Genomic DNA, 20,741 nt, shown 5'->3' with positions numbered 1-20,741 from the left:
TACAGTAGTAGAAAATTATTTCTTGTGTTCTGAAACATCTGAAAATCTATGTCAGAGAAAAGGAAAATTGTTCTCTTTTGTCCTCTTGATTCATAGTGTCTAAATGAAAGCTAGGATATTATTGAAGGAAAGAAAAGATTCTTGGTAATGTCATACCCTTTACTCATAGTAGAGTCTATCATTGGAATCAGGTCAGGATTGTTCCAGGCTTTGAACACTAAGAAATTGTAAAACGTGATATTGAGCACCTAGGAGCTGTGGGGATACAGACATGCCTTTTTCGAGTTTATGGACCAAGTAGTTGTTATATAAGGAAGTATAAAACTGACCCAGAAGGAGGCAGAATGATAATCTCTAGTGTTTCATGCTGGGGTTTGAATTCTGCCTCTGCCACTTCAAGATTGTGTGAATGTGTAATCCTTTGTGAGACTCTTTCCTCTTCTGGCAAATGATCTTCATAAAAGTACCCATCTTGTAGAGGTCTTGATTTGTGATGGTGTTTATCTGTAAAGTGCTCAGGTATAGTATTCAGTGAATGTTATGTGCTACTGTTTGTTATAGTAACACCTAGTAGAAGGGTTGTAATTGCTGGAAATATAGTTGAAAAGTAGTTTAGGAAAGACACATAATAGGGAGTCAATTAGTTTTGGGTAGAGAAAGATTAAGGAATAACTCAGTGAGGAAGCAGACTTTGAAAGGTTTAATAATACAAAATTGGAAGAGGGCATGCCAAATGGAGGGAAAATAGCATAAATGCTTTGGGGTAAGAAAGCAAAGTCCTTTTCTACTGAGTGATTAAATAGAACTCACAAATACAGTCCTCCTTATCCTTAGGTCCTTATCTGTTTGTTCAATGGTACTTTGCTCTTGCTAACTCTACACCTCAGAATTATCCCAAAACATCTGTTTCCTTGATTCCTAATTCCAGGTTCTGGAACAGTGGTGGTAGATGTCAAAAGCACTATATTCACTGATTTATGATCCTTCATCACTCCCCCGCAACCCTTCAACTCTTGTATTGCTCTGTCCTATTCGCTAGGAACCTACACTTTTCTAAGCTGATAAAATAGAGGAAAAAAAAAAACAGAGATACTGAAAAAAAAAAAAAAAAAAAACAAAACACCTAGAAATAAGATTGCACAATTGAGGTTACTAGACGGGACCAGCTCCCTATGGAAAACAGTGTGGAGATTTCTCAAAGTGTTAAAAATATATCATAGATCCAAGCAATTTCATTCCTAGGTACCTACTCAAAAGAATACAAAACAGTAATTCAAAAGGATTTATATACTCCTGTGTTCATTGCAGCACTATTTACAATAGCCATCTATGGAAGCAACCTAAGTGCCCCAAAAGAGATGAGTGGATTAGAAAGATGTCACATACATGTGTGTGTATACAGGGGAATACTGCTCAGCTATAAAGACAGGCAAACTCCTGCTATTTGTGTAGTGTGGATGGAACTGGAATGCATAATGGGAAAGAAAAAAAAGTCAAGGAGAAAGACAAATACTGGATGGTGTCATTAATATGTGGAATATAGAAAAACAAAATAAAGGGTCAGAGAAAACCAAACTAATTAACAATCCCTAGAAATCTGACAGTAGAACTGAGGCTACAGAAGGGCAAGGGGAGGGGAAAAGTAAATGGGGAGGGAGAACAATGGACTATGGTGAGGACTATGGTGAGAACAATGGACTATGGGTGCCTTGGTGGTGGGTATGGTAACAACCCACTTCAGGTGTGGTAACAACACCTGAAGGGGAACATCCTATAACTCTAAATCATATACAACATTGCAAATTAATGTTACCTGAAAAAAAATCATTTCATTTTATTGTTAGAAAATTGAATTAATCGAAACTGTCTTTATGTCCTAAGGGTATTCTGATACTGATATAAAAGTTCTATCTAATGAAAAACTTCATGGTAAAGAAAAATCCAATCACAGTGATTAGCACCTTTTCCACAACTGGACAAAGATGATAAACTTGGTAAAAGTGATGAAATTATTATGCTAGAAAGAAAAACTACCCTCCCAATAGGTTATAATTGGAGCTAATCTCATGTATTACTTGATTTAAGGAAAATGCAGCTAAGACATGGAGACTTTGAATTTAAATTTATTCATATTTTATTGGGATAGTAATAATAGTTGTTTTGGGGGTTAAATGAGATAATGTCTATAAAGCATTTGGAAAATTTTAATAGTATGAACACTCAAAAGATGACAGGCTGAATATTACTACTTACCATGTCCATATGCAAAGGATAGTCTACCCTTTGCATTTCTAACATTCTGTAATTGTTAGTAGTCATAATCTTATATAATGAAGTTGGGGAAAGGCTTGCTTCTACTTAAATTGATTATGCTAAACTGCTTATGTTATTGGAACTCTTAAATGTATTTTGCAAAAAAATTATTGTTTAGATAATCAAAACCTAATCTTTTACGGTAATAAAGTGTTTCCTCCCTCATATTCTGAGGACAGGAAAATATTGGAGATCAGCTTTAAGATCAGTATAGTAAGATATAATATGAGATTGAAATTTAAATATGTCAATATATTTTATTAGTTTGTAAAAAACATTATGTCACATCTATAATGCATTTAGTAATATGACCAAGGTCACATTGCTCAAGTGATCTACTGAATGGTATGCTTTTATTCAACTTTATGAGAGTAGATGAAATAAATGTTATTTTATATACACAATGATAGAATTTTATGTTGCCTAATTTGTAAAAGTCTAATGGAAAAATATTAAAAAAAATCTATTTCCTAACCCCCAAACTAAATACAGGATGTAAAAAAAAACCCTTGCGCTCAAACATAATTTGGAAAAAAAATTTCCAATTAATATATTTTATAGTTCTTTGGGAAAAATTACTCTAACCCTGGAATAAATCTATCCCTACTCTGAAATTAATCATTTCACTACTTAAAAGCACACAAACACAGCTTTTTAAAATTCCTTCCAACTTTGATAATTTGTAGCTTCTATGATGATTAACCCATTCCTTTACACAGGTAGGTGTTAACTATAAATTTTTATGTATTTCTCAAACATTATCTAATATTCTCCTTGATCCTTGACAAAAATATATATTCCAAGATCTGACTCTCAGACACTTATGTTGGGATGAGAACTGGAATACTATATTTTAATTAGTTTTAAAATAAAGTTTGTTGATTTGCCAAATTATTTAAATTTCAGGATTATACCTTCCTTCACAACTCAGTATGTGTATGTGTCTCCCCATACCTACCACCTAAGTTCTAGTGCCATTCCTACTATCAAATTGATTTCCTATACCCTTTCCTTCCTCCTTTCCACTTCTTTTTTGGTAACCACCATAATTTTCACAGTCTAAGAGTTATTTTCGTTGTGTTTGTTTATTTGCTCTGGTTATTTATATTCCTCTTATGAGAGGAGCCATTTGTTAATTGTCTTTCACTAATGTATTTTGTTAGCATAATCACTTCAAGTTCACCTGGTGGTTGCAAAAAGAGCTTTTTTAATAGCTGAATAATGGAATGCTCTATTTTAAATAAGTGAGTCAGGTTACTCTGGTGTGCATGATCCATAAACCCTATGTTGAGGAAAAATTGTTTTAACAATCCTATTTTATGGACAAAGAAACAGAATCCCAATGAAATTAAATAATATGTGAAAGGATATTCAAATAGTGTCTTTGCTTTTACCAGATCAAGATACTGCAATAAATTTATTTACCCATTTTGTGAAATTTGTCATGTATAGGGACTTCCTTTTATAATACAGTCTGATAAAGATCTGAACTTTTCAGTATGGTAGCCATGATGCATATGTGATTTTATAAATTAAAGCACTAAAATATTGTTGCATCCATGGTTGATAGCTATTAATATATAACATAGAATGGCATTATTAATGTGAAAAAAACCCCAACAAACTGAAGTAGCAGTTGTGGAAGAATTGTGGACATGATTACTGATACTTACCAAGAAGCATGCTACAAGAGCCAAAAGGCCCAGGATCAAGTACAGTGGTTTCATCCTTATGGTGACACCTAAAAGTAAGCACAAAGGCAGATCAGTACTCCTATTTTTTTTTTTAAAGTACTATTTAGAAAGTGTTCCAACTCTTGGTATATGATGGAGTGCGGGAAAAGTACTGTAGCATTTTAAGCAATTTTAGTAATGTTATTTAACAGTTAGTATTAATGTGAATTAATAGGTAGGCTTAAATTTAACTATAAAATGGCAGAGTGAGTTTTTACTTTTGAATTGTAAACTGACACTTTGGGTAATAAATTGTTCATAAAGTGTTTTAAAGGATAGAAGTTTTTATGAGTAAAGCCTTTGCTTTCAGGTATTACTACTTTGAAATAACACTTATTTGGACTGAACCATCTTGGTATTTTTAAATAGTGGCTACATTATTTTGTAGATTTATGAAAGCTTGTATTTGAGATAGGAATATTTTAGAATGTTTTGTTTTTAATTTATTTAGACAATGCAAAAATAAGGAAAAGAATCACATTGCTAGGTATGGTTTAAATGAAAATTGTAACATATATAGTCTAGTTTTAATAACATTCTGTCAAGGTATTTAAGTTTCTGGTAAGCAGTCTCAAATTACAAAAATATGCACTTGGTATATCAAAGATCAGGACAGAGAAAAGGGAGGTGTCCAGGTATTTTACTCTTAGTTGGCTCAAAATTTAAAATACATTTCAAGTGTATTTCTGTTCCCCCCATATTATAGTAAACTTTGGGATAAAATGGCAAATATGGTGATAATAACACATAAATAGATGGTTCAGTGAAATTATTTTTAAAAGAGCAGCTTGTGCTTTTTTTCTTTAAAATAAAGAAGCAACTTTAAAGAGGCACACCACAAGCTCCAGATTTTTTTTGAGACAGTACATTATGATTCATTGTATAATATATAATATTATACAATTATCATATATTATAAAATGATAGCTTGAGCTTGGGGAAAGCAACTCCCTGTGCTTTTTTGCACATTGGTTTCTTATCAGTCAATTCTGACTGTAGGTTGAGTGTGTTGACTGAACAATCTAAGTCCTAGGGACAGAATTTCACTGAATTTCCAATTATGGTGCATATTCATTTTATACACTGTAGGTTTATTTCCTTAAGTATCATTTCTAAAATGGCACATTCTTATAAGAAGCTTTAAAAGACAAAGCAAAACTAATAATAAAAATGTACATTGGAGCAACTCCTTCTTAAGGTAGATCTGATAGTTCTAGTTATTATGAAGCTCAAAAAATGTTACATGTTGATTGTGTAATTGAATGACTTAATTATCCCTAGTGCCCCATATGAATGCTTTAGTCTGACATACAGAATTTTTCAAAATTTAATGTGTTTTGTGGCTTAACAAATTTTCTATTAAGGCGCACATCATTCTTTTGCAGAAAATGTATGTTCTGTAAAAAGCCCATGAGAATGCTGTCTTTTGAATTCTGAGAAAAATATTCAAATAAAAACTTTCTTTAGTTCATATTTCCACGAACCTACCTTTGTGTGAAGGTTCTTCTTAGGCCTGATTAAGCTGTTGGTCAAAATGACTCCCCGTTAACTTTTTGAAAGATGAGAGGTGAAGATAAGAAAGACAAGAAATCTCTGCTCTTATATATGTTGCAGTGGACTTTTCGTGGCCAGTAGGGAAAGGCTATGTTGGAAGATAAAATAACTTCTGGGCTTATGTTCTTTAAACAAAGATAGGAAAGTTGTTGCCAATTTGGCATTCTTCCTGCATGTTATTTTTTCATTTCTGAGGAGCTTTGATCCATTCACTATTTGGTGTTTCCTAAAGAAACATATATTGTACAATGAATCATAATGTCCTTTGTCTCAAAAAAAAAAAAATATGTCTGGAGCTTGTGGTGTGCCTCTTTAAAGTTGGTTCTTTAGTTTGAAGAAAAAAAAGCACAAGCTGCTCTTTCTAAAAATACTTTCGGTGAATCATCTATGTGTTACTATCACCATATTTGCTGTTTAATCCAAAGTTTTCTATAAGATGGGAGGAAACAGAAAAAACTATTTAAAAATTGAACTCAAATATAATCTAGAGAAAATTGGAGTGGGGAGAATTAGTATTAATTTGGAAGTCATTATTAGATAGAAGTTGCTAAATAACACTCACATGGTGTTCTGATCAGTGAAGTACTAAGTATCTAACATACTTTGTTTGACTGTTTGGATTGTGCTTCTTCGACTTACATAACATTAGCTTCAGTGTGTAAATGTTTTTGGAAGATGGAAAAAATACAGTGCTTGGATTCATACTTCTATCTAAGTTTTAGAAATAGCAAGAAAGAACAGTGTGATAGTAGAAAAGAGAGTAGTCAGAAGATTCATGCAGTTTTACACTCACAGTTTAAATCTCTGTGTCTGTAATTATTTTAAGATATGTAGAAAGAATTTTTTTTAAAAGATTATTTTTATTTATTTATACAAGCACTGGGTACAGTCAGAAGCGCGGGAGGGTGAGAGAATTCACCACAGCCAGAGGGGAGAGCAGAGCAGGCAGACTGATGAAGTACACTGCTGAGGGGAGCAGCGGGCAGCAGGAGAGGTCTGTGCGCCATGTGGGACCCTCCTCAGCAGCTGGGGATCAAACCAGCGCTGCAGAGGCTGCGGGCAGCCTCGCAACCCAGCTCTCAACTGCTGCGCCACCGGGGAGGCCCTGTAGAAAGAATTTTCGAGTGGATTGTGGGCAACAAAGAATTAGAGTAACAGACATCAAGGAAAGCACATGTCTGTTAAGAAACAGTCTCTCAAGTTAATCTTTAATTCATGGTTTTAAATGATTCTTAAATGGATATAATGGTGGGAAGTTTTCTGAGGCAAATGAAGAACTGAAAGAATAAGTTCTTTTAAAAAGATAGATGATGCTTGCCATTTTTAACTTGTAAAATTGAATTAAGTTTTATGATGACATGTAAATTTGTATGGCAGCAAAAAATTTCTTGAGTATGAGGAAATTATACAAAGATACTTTTACTTTGCAGTGGATTTCTGTTGGAAAAATCACACCTTTATATTTTTGATAAATGCAGGTTTTGGGCCAAAATTTTCCTGTGCTAGATGATTTCACACATCTATAGTTTTTACAAATTATTATATACTGATAATAATAGCAACTATTATTTGTTAAGTTTTTACTATATAACACATGGCAGGATGCCATGACTCCTATTATAACCTTTTTATAATTCCTATTTACAACTTAACTTCTTTTTATAATTCCTATTATAACCTTTTTATAACATGACTCCTATTATAACCTTTTTATAACACATGGATATTAATTAGCTGAGTGAGACTTGAGCCTTAATTTGCTCATTCCAAGGCTTAATCCTGCATTAATCAGTATTTTACGTTGCTTCCCAAATCTAAATAACCTTCAAAAACTGAACTAACATTAATGTTATGGTAAGTTACAGAGATAAATCAACTATCAGTAAGATCACTTTACTTCAAAGCTAAATACCAGCATTTATTTTTTGGGTGATACTGGGCAAATTATTTTATCTTATTGTAACACAGTTTTTTCATTTGAAAAATGTGGTATTTATTTCTCTGGTGTCATGGAGTTTAGTTTTTCCTTTGTTCATTCAGTCACTTATTCAACATTATGGAATGCCTACTAGGTATCAGACATTGCTAGACACTGAATTTACAGCATAATTAAATGCTTGTTCTAAAAATCTCTTGGGAATCATAGGTAGTGTAGGAACAAAGAATTGATCTTAGTTTTAAAGTACTGTACTTGGGCCTCCCCGGTGGCGCAGTGGTTGAGCGCTGGGTTGCAAAGCTGCCCGCGGCCTCTGCGGCGCCAGTTCGATCCCTGGCTGCTCCCCGGCCACCGGAAGAGGGTCCCACATGGCACGCAGACCTCTCCTGCCGCCCGCTGCTCCCCTCAGCAGTGTGCTTCGGTCCTTCTGCCTGCTCTGCTCCCCGCTCTGGCTCTGGTGAATTCTCTCACCCTCCCGCGCTTCTGACTGTACCCAGTGCTTGTATAAACAAAACAAAACAAAACAAATAAATAAATGAATAAAATACATGCCTCTTTAAAAAAAAAAAAACTTATAAAAAAAAAAAAGTACTGTACTTTATTTGCTTTGTCGCAGTTCCATTGCCTTTACAAAATTTCTAATGACACAAACAAGTGTAATAAACTTTATCACTGGTTTGCTACTCTTAGGTTCTAATCAGCTACTTAGCAAATACATCCCTCAACAGTGAAGATGATTCTGTTTCTAAATTAACATGGAAAATTCAATAAACCACTTTCTTCTTTGACCGTAAATCAGTTTGTTAGAATATGAATATTTTTCCTTTCTCATTTTGATGCCAACACATTATCAGTCAGGTGTTTTAAATCTAGGAGTGATCTTCATTGTAATGGATCATTGACTCTGAAGGACTTAGGATGAACACTGGCAAAACTGAAAGACAATTTCTGAGTGGGTTGTGAGCAACAAAGGATGAGAGCAATACAAGACAATGAAACATGTATCTGTTGAACAGAATAGTCACTCAAGTTAATTTTTAATTCATGGCTTAAAAAATCTTGAATGAATACTACCTAAAGCAGTATCTAAAGAAGACTAATGTCATTGGTCACAGGAAATTCATGTGACAGTTGAGTCAAACTGTTGTTTGTGCAGAGACTTATGTAACAAATTGAAAATATTTTCCTGATGTAATGAGTTTTGGCAGAATTAGGTTGTCATGCAGCAACTTATTTGAAGGTGCCTTCCCTATTGTATAGCATTAATAATTCTTTTTTATTTTTTATTGAAGTAAATTGCAAAAAAAATTATGTACATTTCAGGTGTGCATCTTTAAATATTTGTATGTATATATTTTGCATTAAGTTCATTTCTAAAAATCTAATTCTATCCTTCCCCATACATTTGACCCCATTTTTCTAATTTATCTAACACATCCCTTTCCCCATCCTGGTAATCCTTAATTCATCTGTCTAAAAGTTTATTTTTTTTGTTTCCTCATGATTCTACCTTCATCATGCCTACTCTTCCTGCTTTTCTCTGTCAGTTCTGTTTCCCCTCCACCCCAAACTTTCTCCTTTAACTCTTCTTCCTTCTATGTAAAGTATAAATAATAAATATACAGGAGAACTTATATTTCAAGAAGAAATATACTCTAAAGTATTGTTAATGTTAAAGATAATATAAGTTACATTAATGTGAAGTTTGTAAAATCCTAATTGAATGAGACTTCCTTCTAAAACTTTACATAAGCAGAACACAAAGCTTATTTGACAATAGATTCCTAAATTGTTTATACAATACTAGGTATTCTGGGCATTTTTGGAAGGTTAACTTTGCTATGAAAAGTTATCAGTGTAGTGTGTAAGCTATACTAGCCAAATTGGAATGCCTTTTCTTCTCTCACTTGCTCCATGCATTTGGGTAGTTAACTTTATTTTTCAGTTTCTCTGTCTCTGGTGTGTGAATATAACTGGAATTACAAGACTATGGCAAGTATTAAATAGTTATATATTAGACTCTTAGAAAAGAGTTTGGTACACTATTTCAGATTCTTTGTGTAGTTATGTAGAGGTGATTGCCTTATTTCTAACTTTGTTTATTTGTATTTAAATGTACTAGTATTTTATATAATAAAGAAAAGTAATTTCTAAACTTTGTAGTATTTTAACATGTGATATGGGGTGACTTCAAAATAAGAAACCAAGTGTGTATTATTTATAAGGTTTACTTTCCATAATAGTCTGTGGCAAAACCTTTGTTGATTTTCCTTTTTCCATAAAATTAATCCAAAATCCTAATCATGGTCATTGATAATATGATTTTAATTTCCCTTTTTATATCCATTTTTATAGTTATGTCCTATATTCACCACTGACTCTGTTTTATGGGACTAGGTACAACTTGATGGCATGGTGTGTCTTTTACCCATCTTTATATTCTCAGATGTTTGGTCCTGCCATATGGTATACACTTATTAAATATTTGGAGGTATAAATGTAGATTTTATTTGTTTTCTTAATTCCATGCGTTTTTTTCTGCTTGTTGAAATTGTTTCTTTTTCATCACTTTCACAAATCCTTTTTAAGAAAACTCAGTGAAATTCCATACTGTCTCTAATGATCATATTTTTATAGCTGTCATAGTCATGTGCATACTTAACCTTTACTTCCTATCCTTCAGTATAAGGTATTTTTTTAGCTATTAAAGTCACCCCTTTGTTACCAAGATTTTGTGGCTCCTGTAATAAATTCCCATGAAGGGTATTTCCTTAAAGGCAGAAAATCGTCTTCCTCCCTTGTTTGGTCAATATTGTTTTTACCATTGCATACACTATTTATTTCAGATTCTTTGTATAGTTATGTAGAGGTGATTGCCTTATTTCTAACTTTGTTTATTTGTATTTAAATGTACTAGTATTTTATATAATAAAGAAAAGTAATTTCTAAACTTTATAGTATTTTAACATGTGATATGGGGTGACTTCCAAAAAACTGTTTTTTCCTGCGAAACATTTATATTTTTATTTCCTTACTTTGTATATTATAGAAGTATCTGAGAGTATAAAAGTGCTGGTAACACTGCCATAACTCTACAGAGAAGTAAAGAAGAGACCAATACAAATGTGATTTAATGCATACATCGATTTATTTTTGCAAATTTTTACAGTATAGCAAAACTAAAGAGAAGCAATAAGAACCCATATCCCTGTATTTTTGTTAAAACTAAAATGGCGAGAGAAGGTCCTCACAAATTTATCAATATTCAGTTTCTCAGGATCTGCAAACAAAAACACCAAAAATACCATAAGTCATCAATTAAACAATGTTCCAATTATTTTCAAATAGCTGAATGCTGTGTAGGACATTCACAGATGATATTTTAGAATTAAGTGAATGTGAGTTTGAAGACTGACCGGGAAAGTCACATAAGTTTTCAAAGCTTCAGTTTCCTCATTTTTACAGGGTTGTTATGAATATTAAGTGAGACTTTGTAAAAAAAGGAATATTTAGTACGTTAGCAGTATTGGAGCTATTTTAAGTGTTCTATAATTGGATTTATTATTGTGATTTTTATCTTCTATATTTGGGATAGTTCTCACTTATATTTATGAGGTGGATCTGTGTTCAGAAATAGGAACAATATAAAATATTGTGTTTCTCAATCTTCTTTTCTCAGTATGATGATGTGTGTTTCAGTGTTTATGTCAGGAGACTTTCTGTGGGTTTTGTTTCTATTCTTATGGTGAATTGTAATATTTGCTGAAATATTTCATCCTTTTTGCTTTACTGGAATTGATGGAACATGGGAGGGTGGGGGACATTTTGTTGTATCAAGTGAATATTTATGGGAATTAATATACTTTGAAGTATAAACTTTATTTACTAAGGCCCTGATTTAAAGTGATTATTTGAGAAAGATAATATTTGTTTTATCTTTGGGACCAGAAGGTCAAAATATATACACATTTGGTGAATCTTTTAATTGTTCCACTCTTTTGTAGAAATCTGTCAACAGAGGGTTCATGAATATGACCTGTCCTCTCAAGGAGGCCAAGTTTTGTTTTTTGAAGAAAAAGAGAAATAAGTTTCTCATCCATATAGCACAATTTGAAACAATTTGTTTATCCTTCTTTCTGATGTAGCAAAAGAAAACAAAAAACAAAACAAACCAAAAAAAAAATCCCGCCTGGTCTTATTTAGACACATCTCAAAGTTATGCATTTAGTTAAAAAAAGTTAGAAAATAATCGTTTACCTTTTTTTTGTGGTTTGTCACATTTGTACTCTGTAGAATTTTCTGAGACTTTTATTGTTGACTGGCTGCAGTGGTGTCCAGGGCAGTAGCAGCAGTGGTAGTTTCCGGGGTGGGGGCAGTGGTGGTGGCTGGGGTGGGGGCAGCAGTGGTGACTGGGGCAGGGGCAATGGGGGTGCTCGTGTTGGGGGCAGCGGTGGTATACTGGGAGGGAGCAGCAGTGGCAGTGGCCTGGGCAGGATTAGTGTCAGGGCCTGTGGCAGGTGTAGTGGCTTGGGCAGTGCTAGTATCAGGGGCAGCTGCAGGAGCAGTGTTTTGGAGGATGCTGGGAGCAACTCCTGTAATTTTGCTGTCAGAGGCAGTGGAAGGAGTGGTGACACTGACTTTATTTTCAGCTACTGGAACACTAGAGGTGGCTGGTGATACTTGACCATGAGGCTTTGCAACATTCTCATGACACTGCTTAGGTCTGAGTTCAAGAAATCGTGGGAGGTGGGACTTGGGCAGTTGGTTGGCTTTGTGGGCTTCATTATCACCATGGTGCTCATGTGAACCTTTAGGAGCTCGTTCAGGTTTTGCAAAATTTTTTCTTGGCTGCCGAGGACTAATTTGCATAAGTGGTTTAAAATGCTTACGGAGACTTTCACTGGACTAGGAGAGAGAATATGGAAGAATTATTTTTATAGAGATGAGATGCAGAAACTAGCTTGAAACTTTAAATGTGTACATTATCTCTTAAATTACTTGTGACTTAACAAGTAATTTGATTAATGTGCTTATCAAGTAGAAAGCTGAGAATTATGATTTTTGGTGAAAAAGAAATTTAACTGTAGAGTTCAGCTGTTCCCAAAGTCTAATGATTTTCTTCCACATTTTCTAAAATATGTTCCGTGATAGGGACATACTGGTGGTCAAATAAATATGGGGAAAAATTTAGGTAAATAAAACATTTTTTACTACAGGACTTACTGGAGTTGTTAATATGACAATGGGTGTTTAGAATATCCAAGGAATTTACAAAAATTCTCAAGCTTACTTCACCATTGTAACCTATGAATATGTGTGTATGAATGTGTGTTTGTGTAGTGTTTTGTTTGTATTGTTTTAGTGTTTCTTGGTGAACCTTTAGAAACATGCTGTTTTAATTTCCATCCTGGTAAAGAACATAATTCATTTTACTGAAAATAAAGAGAATTAAATAAAACTACAGAAGCTTTATGTTCTTTTATAGATCCCAAATAAAATCAGACTGATAGAGCATTCCATGAATCTGTGAAACTGACGAATTTGTACAGTCACAAACACTAAAATCTAGCTTGGCTAGTACAAATCTACCCTGGGAAAGCCGCATTTCAGCAAGCCATGGTCTTTGATTTAATTGATTTAGTTATAAGGACTTTTAACAAAGCATCCCCTGAGGATTTCCATTGAGGTCATTGTTATTTTGTTTTCACTGGCAGAAGTTAATCCTTAGGATCCTATATATGACACTCTTCCTGCTTATTCATGAAGCACTAGTTTCAAAGTGAATAAATTCTAAATAGTCTTTTATCTGACTTTAAGATAGAGAAATAAGTTGTCAAAATTGTCTTAAGCTTTCAAGATAGATTTAGGATATGATTTAGAATAGATTTTCCTTATATATCAAAATAATTTGTTACTAAACCTGTATAATGTCCATTCTGTAGCATTAAAAGTAAGATAACATTTTCTGTTTTTAAGTATCTCACAATCTTCAGATGAGTTTCAGTTAGTGAGGGGAAGAGTGTGAATAGGGGAAGCAATAGGATGATGTGACAAATATTTTCAGGTTACACATTCTACTGTGCAGCCCACCTTCATTCTGATATGGTATGGGGGTTGTGAGAATTAGAAATGGCAGAGTGAAACAGGGATTTGTAATTTTGACAAGTCTTTTCAAATGATTTAGAATTTTTCCTTTAATTTTTTATTGCAATAATATTAACTTGCAGAATTATATATTATTCATAGGTATAGGATCACACTTCTTCAGATGTCTCTTACCACACTACTTCCACCGCCAAGGTACCCATAATCCTCCACCATAGTTCATTGGACTCCCCCAACTCTTTTTCTTTCTACCCTCCCTCTCCCCTCTGGTATCCTCAGTTCTACAGACAGATTCCTAGGTTTGGAATTGGAATTCCTAGGTTTGTTATTGGTTTGGTTTTGACTAACTCTTTGTTTTGTTTCCCTGTATGTAAGTAAAACCATCTGATATTTGTTTCCTATTCATGAACAAAAGTTGATTATGAGAAATACAAACTAGTTTTTTTTTGTGGGATCATAGGAAATGATCCTTATTAAAAAAAGCCATGAATATATAAAAATAATCAAATGTAGATAGTGTTTGGTACTGACTCCTGGTAAACTTTGCTTTTTCTGTACTAAGCTGCCTTACTCCCTCTTTGCAGATTGAGATGGAGGCATTTTAAGAGAGAGGTAACTGGAGGCAAGGTTTTGGTGTTCAGAAAAATTCCCACTGGTTTCCTAAACTTTGGTAATTTGATAATTGGCCTAGTTCTCAACATTTTCTTAGATTGGGAATAAAAGAAAATATTTGAACATTTTCAACTCCTAAGAACTTTTAATTTTAAAAGAAAATACAAAAATATAAATAAAACTTACTTTTTGGTGACTTGTTTGCTTATGTCCACCGACCGACTAAAATGAAATGGAGAATATAAATACATGTAGAAAAATCGATGTATGTGTATATATATATATATATATATATATAGGTGGCATGTATATAGATGGCATGTTAAGAACATTAATTATAATTATTTATGAAGGTAAAATGTAATTGGGTGAAAGTAAATAGAATGGAGCACAATTTCAGAATGTTTGATGTCAACATTAAATGTGAAGAACCCTGTAGCAGTCTAAATAGTGTACAGTTCATGCTATAAGGATTATCATCTTTTGGAGATCTTCCAGCAGAAGGGTTCCTGTTAATCCTCATTCTCATGTATGTTGCCAACCTGTTAGTTTCCAGGTGGTACCAGATTTTATTCATTTTATCATAATAATAATTATTCATTCATGTGCAAATGTAGGTAGTGTTTGGTATTGACCCCTAGTAAACTTTGCTTTTTCTGTACTAAGCTGCCTTACTCCCACTTTGCAGATTGAGGTGGAGGCATTTTAAGAGAGAAGTAACTGGAGGCAAGGTTAGTTATGAAACTAAGATCTTTATGAACTTGGTATAAGGAAAAACTGGGCTATTTTTTGTGCAGAAAAGAAAAAAAAAGGATGGTTCAGAGAGCTCTGGAGTAGGATTTTTTACACTGCATGGGAAATCCTTGCTGTATTTTAATGTGTATTTAGTATGGGAAGAGAGGGAATAATGCAGTTCTCATGTTTAATAGTGCACACAAAACATTTGTTGATAATTAAATGACACTGGATTATGTTTGTAGCAGTAACTCTTAAATACTATCTCCTTAACCCTGAGATAATATAATATTGTTGTAGGGATTAGGAAAACAAATCTAAGTATGTTAGATTGTAACATGCACGTGCTTTCACTTGAAAGTTATATATCATGTCTAGAATTTCTTAGCTTATTTGATTCTTGTGAAATCTTGTATTTAGCTGCAGATTTATTTTATAGGGTTCTTTGAATCAGTTTTCCTTCTTCACACATTTTTCTTTCAGAGAATACTGCCAACGACTACATGTTACCCAGGAACGCCATTGGAGAGGTAGAGTCAGAATAAACAATTTAAAACTATTACAGGACAACATCCTGCTTACACATATAGAATTTCTACAGAGTAGCACTGTATTGAAAAAGAAATAAAAATATTGTTACATCTGAAGGCCAACAAAAGATCACAGAAAAAGTTAAATTAATGTTCTATGCAAAAGTAAAATTAAAGCAAGGTTAATGTAATATAAAGCTTTGGTGACATAAGATGAGGAACTGAATGGAAACTTTATGATTAGGATCTAGGTAAGAAACTAAATTTATGTAATATATTAAGTGTTTACCGAGATAGAAGCAATGAAAGTAAAGATGACAGCAATCAAAATGAGAGCCTTCATCTTCTCTTAGGGTCTTCTGGACATATGCAGCAGAAGATGCTTCTTTGCTAATGGAAAATAAGAAATAATTTTGTTTTTATTATTTTTTAACGAAAGGAAAAGCATTTATGCATGCTATGGCATATCTATGGCATAATTAAATCTATGGTGCCATAAGAGCTTATCAAATTTATTTAAAAAATCTAGTACAATAGATATGAACAAAGTTTAAGAAAATGAACTCCAACAGATGAAAGTTAGTCCTTGTTTGATTGTTAAGAAGTGTCATATCCGTTGAACAGTTAGTTTACATTTACTAAATAGTTACTTAAGGTAAAATAAAAATATAAAAATTGTGATGAGGTGATTTCCTTGTACCCAACCATTGGTTCTATTGAGATAATTACATTTTTGTAAAATGTGAAACCAATATGAAAATATTCATACCTTTAACTTGATAAAATCTTAATTTTTAGAAATCATAAGGGAAAAGTTCCAATACCATATTATCCAAATAGATAAGGACAGGGATATGTAAGCAAAAATCAAAATAATTTTGGAATGATAGTTTAATTCTGATATGAATTTTCTATTATCAAAAATGTCATGGAGCTTTATTAATTTTACAATTAAAACACATAAAAGAAATGAAGAAATTGCCTTCAGAATGATCTTTTGGTTCTGATTTTAATAGAGAGAGAAACCCTAGACAGAAAATTTTAAATGTTAATTTGTAATTTAATATATAAACTTAAGGGCCTCCCCTGGTGGCGCAGTGGTTGCTGCGAGGCTGCCCACAGCCTCTGCAGTGCCGGTTCGTTCCCCAGCCGCCGGCAAGGGTCCCACCAAAAAAAAAATAAAAAAGATACAAACTTAAGATATAAACTTATAATTTAAGATGTTAACTTATAATTAAATACAGTGTTAACTTACAATTTCATTATAGTATGAAATTTTATTTAATTTTTTAAAAAGATTTATTTTTGTATACAAGAACTGGGGTGCAGGCCAGAGGTGCGGGCCAGGCGGGTAAGAGGATTCACCAGAGACAGAGTGGGGAGCAGAACAGGTCGATGGACTGAAGATACACTGCTGAGGGGAGCAGCGGGCCAGGCAGGAGAGGTCTACTGGGTTATGTGGGTCAGCTCCCTGGCTGGGGATCAAACTCAGGCTGCAGTGGCTAGGGACAGTGTAATAGTGCTGAGACTTTAACCCCTGCACCACCAGGGAGGCTCCAATATGAAGTATTTAATCATGGTATCACTATTAATTATCTTTGAGTTTCTTAAAAAATTCACATTTTCTGCTAGACTTTTAATTTTCTTTTGATATATTCATTATTACTAGATTCTCTTATCCAAGTGAAATGAAAAATCAAAAAGTCCCCAATCCCATCATTCTAATTAGAGTTATTTGAACACTACTATAAAATTATCCTGGTGTCATAATTTTACATTCATATGTCAGTAATGAATCACTTTTTTTTTTGGTCACCATTTACTTAGCTTATTGTTTCCCCAAGGATGAAAAGTAGTGAAGTAGAGGAATAGTGGCTAATTATTTATACTTACAAAATCTCAGCTTTAAGCATGATTGCTTTTCTAATCTTTAAGTTACAGCATTAAAAAAATGATACGACATAATCAATGGAGATTATCTTTTAGCAAAGACTTTATTCAATAAGATATTTCCTGTGCTTTTAAGGGAAAGATCACTGGACTCATAGTCAAAAGAGTTGAACTTCATTTGTCAAATTTTGGTCACATTATCTAAATTATCTGAGGCTCATTTTCCTAATTTTTAAATGAAGTGATTAATATATTTAATGACATTGTTACATCCCAGAGTTCTCAGAATGAAAATAGAAAACCAAGTTATTAAAATCTTCATGTGAAGCAGTAACAATCAAGTTAAATATAAGATGTAATTATATATGTATGTCTTTTCCATTGTAATAAGAAATAAAATGGAAACATTCAATTAATTGAAATCAGGCCCATTTATTTCCTGAATGATTTAGTAGAATGGATATTTCTGTCACAAGAAAACATTTTTTGTAGGTACAAAGCTAAAATACGAATTCACATCTGAAATAGTCCATTAAAAGCAGTTTGGGATTCTACAGGACAAACTTAAATTTTTTTAATCATGTTTACTGAAATATTAATATTTTTCTAATAAAAGTGGGTGGAACATTTTCAAAATTATGATCTTTTTCTTTCAAATGCATTGTCTATACACACTCTGGACAGTGGAGTTTGAGATCTAATTAGATTTTTAATTACATTGTAATTTTTAATTACAAATACACTGAATTATATTAGAAACCAGATATAATCAGAGTCTAAAGAAAATTGTTTTAAGCTTTTGAAATTTCAAATCATAAAAAATGATCCTCTTTCTGCTCATTTAGCAATGTCAATCTTACCTCAGTTCCTGAAGTCTGGAAACTCAGAGTCCAGGTGACTCCTGCTTATAAAGGATTTTTCTTCTCTCCTTTATTTTTCTATTTTGCTCACATTGCTAAACAAATATTATTATTTAGCATTTGCTTCTGGATTAGTCCAAACTACGCCCTAAAGCAAAAAAAAAAAAAAAAAGTGTTATAATCTTTAAAGGTTGACATTTGTCCTTTTCATTTTTCTCAAAAACATCAAGGCTAATTATTTGTGCATCAAAATTAGTAAATGCTTATTCTTTGTTATTTAAAGATAATACTTTCAGTTAACTCCTTTATTTCAGATGTTTTCTTAAATAACTTGACATTTTACAACAAAGCAATAATTATTGAAACTTGCCATAAGCCCTAGGTTTAATCAACATTTTCATAATTTAAATGCTCTGATATTTACTATATATATATTTTTTTTTTCCAAAAAGACATTTATTCAGCATCATAATCAGACTATTATTTGCCTAGGTACTATAAACTAATGTTGTAGACTCTGGGCCTGGGAGAAACAAAAATACTTTGTGATGGTTCCTTCTTTTGTGTTGTTAGCTTTTTAAGTAAATTTCTTCACTTCTGATAGTTAATTTTTAGGTAAATTTAAAATTTGTTCCACTTAAACATTAGTAGTTGGAGGGCAACTGCAAACATTGCATTCTTTTCTTGTATTTTCTAGACATAAAAATAAGAAAAAGATAACAAAATATTTGAAACCCCTTAATATGCTTTTACTCTACACTAACAGTGATTCTTTAAATTGTAACAGAAGATAATATGTGCTGCTGTAATTACCTTACCCAGAAGAAACACATTAGTTATTGAACAATATAAAATATGAACATTGTAATGTGTTAACATATGCTTTGATGTCAGTAACTTTTACTTTCCAGGAAAATGTCTTTCATCATCAGAAAGATAGAAAAACACTATATACTTACACATGGAAGGTCTACTGGTGGGTAATCAGATTTGTGATGCTTTTCTTTCAAGTTAGCTGTTAACAATTCATCCGGTGATGAATGACAGATCAGACGACAACCTCCAACCTTTTTATTCTAAAGGTGAATTTGAGGGCACTAGACGATGTTTGCTTGGTTATTGTTTTTTCAGTTTATTAATATTCTCTTATTTTTAAGGATAACATTACAATGGGAGCAAATTAAGTCAATATGTAAATGTAGATCTGTGTGCATTTACATAGATAATAATTCTGTACTTGGAAAAACTGATTTGAGAAAATAAGTAACCTGCATATAGATTCAAGAATCAGCATTTTAACTCAGATTTATTTCCACAGCTTTTTGTTCTTCTGCACCAAAGTATTTTTAATTAAGAGAATTTTTGATTAATATAGTGAGTAAGCTATAGACAGACTGAGGCATTTCATGTCTCTTATCAATTTGTAGATTTCCTGGCATAAATTTAGGTGATAATGCTTTTTCACCAAATAAACATATACAGACATCCTTTTCTTTTCTGACGTTGTTGAAAATTCTATTTAATCCAAAATTGTATAAAATGAGAGAAAATGTGAAGATGTCTACTCACAAGATACTTGTTTCTATGAGAGAGGAAACCAACTTGGGTAGGGAATGATACTCGTGCTCTCAGATTTCATCATAAAATTGTTATGTCAAGGGGTCTCTTTAGTTAAGCTTATGCTTATTTTGTTATTCTGGTTAACAGTGTAAATGGAATATACTGATAAGTATTGATAAGTATTGAAATATGTATTTAAAGCTTTGTAGTGGTAATACCAATATTACTGCAGTTAAAAATTTTTTTAAAGTGCAGAAAATTAATCAAAATTGCCTGCAGGTTTCTGAATAATCACTGTTAAGATAGTTATGTGTATCTCTTTGATAGACATACCACCATGTACATTTGTTTAGGAGTTTAGTGTGAACTTTTCCCTATGTGATTAAAATTCTTATATACAGTTCTAAAAGGTGCATACTATTATTTCATGTGGATATATAAAGAAATGTAACCAATTCTATGTCACAGAATTTTAGGTTGCTTTAATGTTTCTCCTTTATAAACATATAAAATCACTTTCTTGAATGGCTTTGACAGCACCCTTATATTTATATTTGTGAGAGGCAGTACAGCATAGTGTTTAAGAGAACATGAGCCCTGGAGGAGGAATACTGCCTGGTTTGAATCTTTTGCTACATATTGATTGTGAGACTTGAGATATCACATAGATTTTCTGATTCAGTTTCTTTGTCTGTAAAATGGATACAATATGTTCTTCATATGGTTACCATGGAAAGCAAATGTTAGTCTACGTGCAAACACAGCAAAATCTGTAATAAGAGCTAAATAACTTAGCTATTTTAGGCTTTGATTCTTGAGAAAGTTCTTTGGTGTAAATTTGCTGGGCTAAAAACTTTGAATTTTTAATGCTTGTTACATATATTGCCAAATTGCTACCCAGAAAGGTAGGGAA

General features: G+C 32.7%; 2 protein-coding genes across 6 annotated transcripts in view; one reads left to right on the top strand and one right to left on the bottom strand.

Annotated features, from left to right (window-relative positions):
- CSN2 (casein beta) overlaps positions 1–20,741 on the top strand; it is a 308,148-nt gene that overhangs the window by 104,573 nt on the left and 182,834 nt on the right. The window lies entirely within an intron of this gene.
- On the bottom strand, positions 11,845–18,412 carry MUC7 (mucin 7, secreted). Its single transcript, XM_037529301.2, has 4 exons — positions 18,269–18,412; positions 15,808–15,908; positions 14,440–14,475; positions 11,845–12,441 (listed from the first exon to the last, which is right to left on the bottom strand). Exons 2-4 carry the CDS (start codon positions 15,859–15,861, stop codon positions 11,845–11,847), a joined length of 687 nt encoding a protein of 228 aa, XP_037385198.1. The 5' UTR covers positions 15,862–15,908; positions 18,269–18,412.

The sequence above is a fragment of the Talpa occidentalis genome, unplaced genomic scaffold (assembly GCF_014898055.3).
Source record: "Talpa occidentalis isolate TD23 unplaced genomic scaffold, MPIMG_talOcc4v2.1 talOcc4.6, whole genome shotgun sequence".
Taxonomy (NCBI): domain Eukaryota; kingdom Metazoa; phylum Chordata; class Mammalia; order Eulipotyphla; family Talpidae; genus Talpa; species Talpa occidentalis.
This window is presented reverse-complemented; position numbering and strand designations above follow the sequence as displayed.

What these genes read in the sequence shown, in the direction of transcription:
- MUC7 (XM_037529301.2), bottom strand. Translation starts at nt 15,861, where the DNA reads ATGAAGGCTCTCATTTTGATTGCTGTCATCTTTACTTTCATTGCTTCT. An exon ending in CTTTCATTGCTTCTATCTCG is followed by an intron (nt 14,476 to 15,807) that starts GTAAACACTTAA and finishes ATTTCATTTTAG; the next exon opens with TCGGTCGGTGGACATAAGCA. An exon ending in AGCAAACAAGTCACCAAAAA is followed by an intron (nt 12,442 to 14,439) that starts GTAAGTTTTATT and finishes TCTCTCTCCTAG; the next exon opens with TCCAGTGAAAGTCTCCGTAA.